At 43.8% G+C, this 10776-nt stretch overlaps 1 protein-coding gene across 1 annotated transcript in view; it reads right to left on the bottom strand.

The window, feature by feature from the left end:
- Positions 1–1164: 1164 nt before the first annotated feature.
- The window catches only part of LOC137375728 (uncharacterized), a 38429-nt gene continuing 28817 nt past the window's right edge, over positions 1165–10776 (bottom strand). Inside the window, exons 16-17 of the mRNA XM_068043114.1 lie at positions 2518–2663; positions 1165–1418 (exon numbers count right to left, since the gene is read on the bottom strand). Coding sequence (XP_067899215.1) covers positions 1165–1418; positions 2518–2663 — 400 coding nt within the window. The remainder of the gene's footprint in view (positions 1419–2517; positions 2664–10776) is intronic.

Below are 10776 nucleotides of genomic sequence, written 5' to 3'. Positions count from 1 at the left end.
CCTGGGGACTTATCTACTTTAATGCTTTGCAAGACGCCCAACACCTCCTCCTTTTTGATAACAACATGAACCAGACTATCTACACTCCCTGCCCTAGATTCATCATCCACCAAGTCCTTCTCTTTGTTGAATACTGATGCAAAGTACTCATTTAGTACCTCGCCCATTTCCTCTGGCTCCACACATAGATTCCCTCCTCTGTCCTTGAGTGGGCCAACCCTTTCCCTGGTTACCCTCTTGCTCTTTATATACGTATAAAAAGCCTTGGGATTCTCCTTAATTCTGTTTGCCAATGACTTTTCATGACCCCTTTTAGCCCTCCTGAATCCTTGCTTAAGTTCCTTCCTACTGTCTTTATATTCCTCAAGGACTTGACTGAATATTGTAAGATAACCGGTGCCTGTGGGACTGTATCCCAGCAAGCAACAAGTGCCTTTAGGAGAGAAGAATATGAGCAAAGGGAAAGACAGCTGCCAACTTAGGTGAGGCACTGGAGGGCAGTCATGGCCAATGTAACTCTATCCTAGCACGAGTTAGCACCTGCAATAGAGAAAGGGGAATTATGTCTGAAAGCAAAATCTATCTCCCTGACTTTGCTCAGCATTTGATGAATGTTCAGCCCCTGAACATGGATTTTCTTTTGAAAAAAAAGAACTTGCAAAAACAGTGTTTGGAAGCTTATTTGTTGTCACATGATCCCTAACATTCAGAGGCTGAGAGAAATCGTCCTTGCAACAAAACACAGTAGAGGATAAAACATCACAATCTGATTTAATCTGAAACATGCTCCAAACACGCTCTTGGAATGACAGATCATTGAATCATACAGCATAGTAGGAGGCTTTTCTGTGCCCATGCTAGCTCTCTGAAAGGGCTACCAATTAGTCCAAATTCCCCCCACACACCCCTTTCCCCTCTCCAACCACTGTTCATTCTCAATAGTCCTGCAAAGTTTTCCTTTCTAATTAGTGATCCAATTCCCTTTTGAAAGTTACTATTAAATCTTACATTCCAGATTGTAACAACTTGCCATGTAAAAACAAATTCTCCTTATGGCTTCTTTTTTGCCAATTATTGGTCAATATTTGCTAAAATGATTGAAATTATTATTTTTTGTAACTTGAGGCACGGATCCATCCTGAAAGCAACAGCAAGTTGAGAACCTTAAGTCAAAGTTCTATTCAGTTCGATATTGAGTGATGAAGTCAGTTTTGTCTTCTTTCCAAAGGTTGAGAAACTGCTGTTCTGATCCATTTCACAGGCTGATGTCAGTTTGCTGGACTTCAATGGGGCACTGCCAGGTATGTAGACATTCAGCTTGTATCCAGTGGGCTGGTCAGGGTAAGTGTACTGAGGCCCATACCTTGGTGTCCATCCATGACCATCAACTCCTGGCGATGGGGTGAGCCGATTGTTTTCTGTATTTAAAAAAAAGATGAATTATCAGATTCCCCTGTAGTGCAGTCAAAAGTTGTGTGAATGTTGAAAAAGAAAAATTTTGCCAAATTCGGCACATCCCAAAGGACTTTACAGCCAATGAAGGACTTTTGGCATGTCGTCACTGTTGTAAGGAACATAACAGCCAATTTGTGCACTGCAAGATTCCACAAACAACAATGAGATACTGACCAGATAACCTGTTTTAGTGATATAAAAACAAGAAATGCTGGAAATACTCAGCAGGTCTGGCAGCATCTGTGGAGAGAGAAGCAGAGTTAACGTTTCAGGTCAGTGACCTTTCATCAGAATCAGGCTGCCAGACCTGCTGAGTATTTCCAGCATTTCTTGTTTTTATTTCAGATTTCCAGCATCTGCAGAATTTTGCTTTTAACCTGTTTTAGTGATATTGGTTGATTACTGTTCAGCACACTGGGGAGATCTCCCGTGCTCTTCTTTGAAATAGTGGCTCAGGATCTTTTACATCCCTGTGAGACAGCAGACAGAGCCTCGGTTTAGCATCTCATCTGAAAAACGGCACCTCCAACAGTGCAACACTCCCTCACTACTGCATTGGGAGTGTCAGCCTAGATTTCTGCTTGAACCCCTGACCTTCTGATTCAGAGGCCAGGGTGCAAAATAATTGAGCAACTATAAATATAAAGACTTTTGTTTTGTTTTAATGAAAATGATTAATTAGAGGGTTATAGAAAAGAAGTATTTAAAATGATGAAAGTATCATAGAATCGTACAACACAGAAGGAGGCCATTTGGCCCATCATGCCTGTGCCAGCTCTTTGAATGAACCACAGGGTAAATCGAAGCAGAATGTGTCCAAATGTTGAGAGGTCTAAAACAAATGGCTATAGATACAAGATTAAATGTAAATGGTTCATAACCGAGGGCAGGAAAAAGCTTCTACACTCTGAGTTTTGAAGCTGTGGAATTCACTTGCAGGGTCTGTGGTTGATGCAGAACGTGTCAACCTTCTGGATTAGCGGTATCGGTGAATAAAGGTTTGAAGAGATATGGGAATGGGGATGAGGACTATTTGCTTGCGTGATGGATAAACACCGATACCACTGATTGGACCAAATTGGCTTTTTCTGTGAAATTTATGTTCTATTTCCACGTTGCAGTTTTTAACATGCAGCACTCGATTGTGTCCAGCAGGCGGCACTGCTGAGTACTGTTGTAGTGTTGCAGATATTCGCCTCTTGGCGGCGCTGTTGGATCATGTAGGAGATTTTTTTCTCTTTCAAAATCTGATGCTACTGTAATACCAGCCATTTGTATGTAAATAGTTCGTTGTGTCACTGGGACAAGATTTGTACTATTTTATATTTAGCACTTTTCTGTCTTTGTTTTAGGTTTGTCAGGTTAAGGGGCGTCCATCTGCACGTAAAAAGTTCTTTCTTTCTTTGGCCTCCTTATCTCGAGAGACAATGGGTAAGCGCCTGGAGGTGGTCAGTGGTTTGTGGAGCAGCGCCTGGAGTGGCTATAAAGGCCAATTCTAGAGTGACAGACTCTTCCACAGGTGCTGCAGAAAAATTTGATTGTCGGGGCTGTCACACAGTTGGCTCTCCCCTTGCGCTTCTGTCTTTTTTCCTGCCAACTGCTAAGTCTCTTCGACTCACCACACTTTAGCCCCGCCTTTATGGCTGTCCGCCAGCTCTGGCGAACGCTGGCAACTGACTCCTACGACTTGTGATCAATGTCACAGGATTTCATGTCGCATTTGCAGACGTCTTTAAAGCGGAGACATGGTCGGCCGGTGGGGCTGATACCAGTGGCGAGCTCACTGTACAGTGTGTCCTTCGGGATAAAAAGTATAAATGCAGGAAATGGCCAAAAAAGGTTCACCAACAGCATGACCTCAAAATGCATCAAAGAATGTTGCACATGAGATTATCGAGTCTCTTTTAGACCAATCATTTCATGAAAGTGTCTAAATACTTCTAGGTTGGCAGCATAAAAGCTAGGGATGAAGTTGAGTCCAGCAATCCCCCATGAATGAAATAAAAACAAGAAATGCTGGAACCACTCAGCAGGTCTGGCAGCATCTGTGAAAAGAGAAGCAGAGTTAACGTTTCGGGTCAGTGACCCTTCTTCGGAACTAACAAATATTAGAAAAGTCACAGGTTATAAGCAAGTGAGGTGGGGGTGGGGCAAGAGATAACAAAGGAGAAGGTGCAGATTGGACAAGGCCACATAGCTGACCAAAAGGTCATGGAGCAAAGGCAAACAATATGTTAATGGTGTGTTGAAAGACAAAGCATTAGTACAGATTAGGTGCTAACGGACTGAATATTGAACAGCAGCAAGTGCAAACATGAAAAAAAACAGTGGGTAAGCAAACTGAACAAACTAAGATGAAATGAAATAAATGCAAAAAAAAGATTGTAAAAAATGTAAAAAAGAAAAAAAGAAAAAACAACTAAAAATGAAAGTAAAATGGGGGGCTGTCATGCTCTGAAATTATTGAACTCAATGTTCAGTCCAGCAGGCTGTAGTGTGCCTAATCGGTAGATGAGATGCTGTTCCTCGAGCTTGCATTGATGTTCACTGGAACACTGCAGCAATCCCAGGACAGAGATGTGAGCATGAGAGCAGGGGGGAGTGTTGAAATGGCAAGCAACCGGAAGCTCAGGGCCCTGCTTGTGGACTGAGCGGAGATGTTCCGCAAAGCGGTCACCCAGTCTGCGCTTGGTCTCCCCAATGTAGAGGAGACCACACTGTGAGCAGCGAACACAGTACTACATTGAAAGAAGTACAAGTAAATCGCTGCATCACCTGAAAGGAGTGTTTGGAGCCTGGGATAGTGAGGAGAAAGGAGGTAAATGGGCAGGTATTACACCTCCTGCGATTGCAGGGGTAGGTGCCATGGAACGGGGACGAGGTCCCCCATGAATGATCCTGGTTTTGGACTTTCAATGTGGGTACAATCAGTTCACTATCAGTTTTATAAATATTATGGTGTCACATTCGCATGTTAGGCATTAATCCCCTGATTACTGATGTACCAAACTACATTGCTGATCTGTTAAATTATGCATCCCAGCACTCACTTCACCCACCATTGGCAGCCTTTAGTGTGCTAGGCCCCAAGCACTGAAATTCCCTCTTTAAAATTCTCTCCCCTCCTTTAAAACTCTCCTTAAAACCAATCTTTTTTTTCCCCACAGTCCCTTCTGTAAACCATCTCCAGTGGATAATTATATTTAGGTGTACCAAGGTACACACCATCCAGTTTTTTTTATAAAAGCAAAATACTGCGGATGCTGGAAATCTGAAATAAAAATACAAAATGCTGGAAATACTCAGCAGGTCTGGCAGCATCTGTGGACAGAGAAACAGAGTTAACATTTCAGGTCAGTGACCCTTCTTCAGAACTGGCAAATATTAGAAATGTAAAAGGTTATAAGCAAGTAAAGCGGGGGTGGGGCAAGAGAGAACAAAGGAGAAGGTGTAGATAGGACAAGGTCACAGAATAGCTGACTGGACGGTCGTGGAGCAAAGACAAACAATATGTTAACGGTGTATTGAAAGACAAAGCATTAGTACAGATAGGGTGTTAACGGACTGAAAGTTGAACAGCCACAAGTACAAACATGAAAAAAAAAGTGAGTAAGCAAACTGAACAAACTAAGATGAAATAAAATAAAATAAAATAAACACAAAAAAAAATTTTAAAAAGGAAAAAGAAAAAATAACTGAAAATAAAAGTAAAATGGGGGGCCCGTCATGCTCTGGAATTATTGAACTCTATGTTCAGTCTGGCAGGCTGTAGTAAATCAATCATAAATGAGATGCTGTTCCTCGAGCTTGCGTTGATGTTCACTGGAACACTGCAGCAATCCCAGGACAGAGATATGAGTTCTTGTGCTCAGATGGCACAGTGGTTAGCACTACAGCCTCACAGCTCCAGCAACCCAGGTTCAGTTCTGGGTACTACTTGTGTGGAGTTTGCAAGTTCTCCCTGTGACTGTGTGGGTTTCTACTGGGTGCTCTAGTTTCCTCCCACTGCCAAAGACTTGCAGGTTGATAGGTAAATTGGCCATTGTAAATTGCCCCTAGTGTAGGTAGGTGGTAGAGAATATGGGATTAATATAAATGGGTGGTTGATGGTTGGCACAGACTTGGTGGGCCAAAGGGCTTGTTTCAGTGCTGTATCTCTCTATGTTCAGTTTGCTTATCCACTGTTTTGTTTTCATGTCTGTACTTGCAGCTGTTTAATTTTCAGTCCGTTAACACCCTATCTGTACTAATGCTTTGTCTTTCAACACACCATTAACATATTGTTTGCCTTTGCTCCACAACCTTCTGGTCAGCTATCGTCATAGAGAGAGTCATACAGCACTGAAGCAGGCCCTTCGGCCCACCGAGTCTGTGCCAACCATCGACCACCCATTTATACTAATCCTACATTAATCCCATATTCCCTACAACATCCCCACCTTCCCTCAATTCTTCTACCACCTACCTACACTAGGGCAATTTACAATGGCCAATTTACCTATCAACCTGCAAGTCTTTGGCTGTGGGAGGAAACCGGAGCATGCGGCAAAAACCCACGCAGTCACAGGGAGAACTTGCAAACTCCGCACAGGCAGTACCCAGAATTGAACCCGGGTCACTGGAGCTGTGGTGCTAACCACTGCGCCACTCTCTATGACCTTGTCCTATCTACACCTCCTTTGTTATCTCTTGCCGCACCCCTGCTTTACTTGCTTATAACCTTTTACATTTCTAATATTTGCCAGTTCTGAAGAAGGGTCACTGACCTGAAATGTTAACTCTGTTTCTCTCTCCACAGATGCTGCCAGACCTGCTGAGTATTTCCAGCATTTCTTGTTTTTAATCCAGTTTTCTTTTTCTTTTTCGTTCATGGGATGTGGGCATCACTGGCCAGGCCAGCATTTATTGCCCATCCCTAATTGCCCTTGAACTGAGTGGCTTGCTAGGCCAATTCAGAGGGTATTTAAGAGTCAACCACATTGCTGTGGGTCTGGAGTCACATGTCGGTCAGACCAGGTAAGGATGGCAGATTTCCTTCCCTAAAGAACATTAGTTCTGCTATTGGTACAGTAATGCTATGAGTAATAGTTGTGTAAATGCTATTTCACTGGACAAGCAACTCCTGAGTCCATGAGTTCAAATCCCACCATGGCAAATTGTACAAACTGAATTCATTAAATCGCTGGGCTGACACCAGTTTTTTTAAAAAAGGACCAACTGCTGAATTGTTGTAAAAGTTCAACTGGTTCTCAACTGTCCTTCAGGGAAGGGAGCCTGCAACCCCTACCTGATAAGGTGTACACATGACAGCAAGTCCGCATTGCATGGTTGGCTCTTAATGAGTGTGGCTAATAAACACAGACTTGGCACTGGTGCATACATCCCAGAACAAATAAAAAGGATTGCAATTGTTACAACCCTGCCCAAAAAGGGATGGAAGGATAAGGTCAGCTATTACAGACCTATCAGTTTAACCTCGAGAAACGATAATCCAGGAAAAAATTTACAGTCACTTGGACAAATGTGGATTAGTTAAGGAGAACCAGCACGGATTTCTTAAGGGCAAGCTATGTTCACCTATTTTGATTGAGTTTTTTGATAAGGTAACAGCTGGTTGATGACAACAATGCGGTTGATGTGGTGTACATGGACTTTGAAAAGGCGTTTGATAAGTTCCACATAACAGTCTTACCAAGGGGACTAGGGCTTTCCTATCCACTCTATCTAGAATCCTCAATTTTATACACTTTATTTAGGTCTCCCCTCAGCCTCTATTCTAATGTTCCAAAGAAAACATCCCTAGCCTATCCAATCTTTCCTCATAACTAAAATTCTCCAATCCAAGCAACATCCTTGTAAATCTCCTTTGTACCCTCTCTCATGTAATCACATCTTTCCTATACTGTCGTGACCAGAACTGCACGCAGTACTCCAACTGTGGCCTAACTAGTGCTTTATACAGTTCCAGCATCAAATCCCAGCTCTTATATTCTATGCCTCTGCTCATCAAGACAAGAATCAATAAAGACCCAATTTTTTATTTTTAGTTATTTTTTCTTTTTTATTATTCATTATTTTTTATTTGTTTATTTTATTTCAGTTTGTTTCATCATTCATTTTTTTCTACCATGTGCCTACCCACTGTTTTTTTTATGTTTGTGCTTTGGGCCTGCACTGTTAATTTTTCTGTCAATTAACACCCACTCTGCAGTAACGCTTTGTCTTTCAGCAAACCATTAACATACCATTTGCTTTTGCTCCATGATCTTCTTGTCAGTTATTCTCTGTGACCTTCTGTCCTAGCAACACCTTGCCTTTTGTTATTTCTTGCCCCACCCCTGCTTTATTTGCTTATAACCTTTTACATTTCTAACATTTTCCAGCTCTGATGAAGGGTCACTGACCTGAAATGTTAACTCTGCTTCTCTCTCCACAGATGCTGCCAGACCTGCTGAGTATTTCCAGCATTTCTTGTTATTATCTCATATGCCTTCTTAACCACCTTTATCTACCTGTCCAGCCACTTTCAGGGATCTGTGAACATGTACGCCCTCTCTTCCTCTACACTTCTTCTCAGTATCTGACCATTTATTGTGTATTCCCTTGCCTTGTTAGCTTTCCCTGAATGTATTACCTCCCACTTCCCCAGATTGAATTGCATTTGCTACTTTACTGCTCACCTGACTAGTCCATTGATAGCTTCCTGCAGTAAAAGCTTTCTGCTTCATTATCAACCCTACAGGAAAATTTTTCTATCATATGCAAACTTCTTAAACCACAAAATCAAGGGATCTAGTACTGATCCCTGCAGATCCCCACTGGAAACAGCCTTCCAGTCAGAAAAACACCCATCGACCTGCCTCTGAGCCAATTTTAGATCTAACTAGACACTTTGCCTTAGATCCCATGGGCTTTTACTTTCGTGACCAGTCTGCCATGTGAGATCTTATCAAAAGCCTTGCCAAAATCCATATAGATTACACCAAATATACTATCCTCATCGAACTTTCTTGTTACCTCCTCAAAAAATTCAATCATGTTAGTCAGACACGACCTTTCCTTAACAAATCCCTGCTGACTGCCTTCAATTAATCCGTATCTTTCTAAATGACAATTTATCCTGTCCTTCGGAATTTTAGGCTGGCTGGTCTGTAATTACTCAGTCTATCCCTTTCTTCCTTTTTAAATGTACACAAATCTTTGAAGGTGGCAGGGCAGGTTGAGAAACTGGTTAATAGACATATGGGATCCTGGGCGGTATAGGACGGAATTTTACATTGAGGCGGTGGCCCCACCCACAGGCTAAAAGGTCAAGGGAGAGCCCCCCTCCACTGGGCCTGGAAGCCGAGAGCGGTGGCCACTGCTGGGACCGTACCCAGCAAGAAGCAAATGATGGATGTTGTCTTTCAGGAAGTAGGGCTCGGGCCTCACCAGGGACAATTGGTTGGGCCCCAGCCAGGGGGGGCTGGGGGTCAGAGGGGGCAGTTTCACTGGGAGCAGCCTTTGCTACTGGGTGGGGTGCCCTCTGTGGGGCACAGGGTGCCCAATCAGGATGCCCCCCCAGCCAGCCTACAAGGTGACCATCTAGGTATTAATTGGCCACTTAAGGGCCTCAATACCTGGGGCTGGTAGGCCATTTGCCACCTCCCCTGCCACTGATAAAATAGCACCGAGGGTGGGTAGGTGACAGGAATGGCGCCCCCTCTCCCATTTAATTTTACACCATCCGCAGCCCCCACCCCTCACCCCCAACCTGCTCCTAGGGAGTGTGTAAAATTCCGGCCAAAGAGTACATAAGCAAGAAAGCTATGGTGAATCTTTATAAAACACTGGTTCAGCCTCAACTGGAGTATTGTGTTCAATTCTGGGCACTGCACTTTAGGAAGGATGTGAAGGTGTTAGAGACGGTGCAGAAAAGATTTACAAGAATGGTTCCAAGGATGAGGGACTTCCATTACACAAATAGATTGGAGAAGCTGGGCTGTTCTCCTTGGAGGAGAAGGTTGAGAGGGGATTTGATAGAGGTTTTCAAAATCTTGAAGGGTCTGGTCAGAGTTTTTTTTATTTGTTCACGGCGTGTGGGTGTCACTGGCTAAGCCAGCATTTATTGCCCATCCCTAATTGCCCTTGAAAAGGTGATGGTGAGCTGCCTTTTTGAAATGCTGCAGTCCTTGAGATCTAGGTACTCCCACAGTGCTATTAGGAAGAGAGTTCCAGGATTTTGACCCAGCGACAGTGAAGAAACGGCGATATAGTTCCAAGTCAGGATCGTGTGAGGCTTGGAGGGGAACTTGCAGCTGGTGGTGTCCCCATGCATCTGCTGCCCTTGTCCTTCCAGTTGGTAGAGGTAGCGGGTTTGGAAGGTGCTATCGAAGGAGCCTTGGTGAGTTGCAGTGCATCTTGTAAATGGCACACACTGCTGCTATTGTGGTAAAGGAAGTGAATGTTTAAGGTGCTGGATGGGATGCCAATCAAGTGGGCTGCTTTGTCCTGGATGGTGTCGAATTTCTTGAGTGTTATTGGAGCTGCAGCCATCCAGGCAAGTGGAGAGTATTCTATCACACTCCTGGCTTGTGCCTTGTAAATGGTGGACAGGCACTGGGGATACAGGAGGTGAGTTACTCATTGTAGAAGTCCCAGCTTCTGACCGACTCCTGTAGCCACAGCATTTATGTGCCTGTTCCAATTCAGTTTCTGGTCAATGGTGACCCCCAGGATGTTGATAATGGGGGATTCAGCAATGGCTATGCCATTGAACATCAAGGGGAGATGATTAGATTCTCTCTTGTTGGAGATAGTCATTGCCTGGCACTTGTGTGGCGTGAATGTTACTTGTCACTTATCAGCCCAAGCCTGGATGTTGTCCACGTCTTGCTGCATATGGACACAAACTGCTTCAGTATCTGAGGAGTCGCGAATGGTGCTGAACATTGTGCAGTCATCAGCGAACATCCCCACTTCTGACCTGATGATGGAGGGCAGGTCATTGATGGAGGGCAGGTCATTGATGAAGCAGCTGAAGATGGGCTTAGGACAGTACCCTGAGGAACTCCTGCAGTGATGTCCTGGGACTAAGATGATTGTCCTCCAAAACCAGAACCATCTTCCTTTGTGCAAGATATGACTCCAACCAGCGGAGAGTTTACCCCAATTCCCATTGACTCCAGTTTTGCTAGGGCTCCTTAATGCTATATTCAGTCAATTGCTACCTTGATGTCGAGGGCAGTAACTCTCACCTCACCTCTTAAATTCAGCTTTTTTGTCTATGTTTGGACCAAGGCTGTAATGAGGTCAGGAGCTGAGTGGCTCTGGCGGAACCCA

This window comes from Heterodontus francisci, chromosome 12 (assembly GCF_036365525.1).
Source record: "Heterodontus francisci isolate sHetFra1 chromosome 12, sHetFra1.hap1, whole genome shotgun sequence".
Classification (NCBI taxonomy): Eukaryota; Metazoa; Chordata; class Chondrichthyes; order Heterodontiformes; family Heterodontidae; genus Heterodontus; species Heterodontus francisci.
The sequence above is the reverse complement of the archived record's forward strand: the minus strand, read 5'-3'. Positions and strand labels throughout refer to the sequence as shown.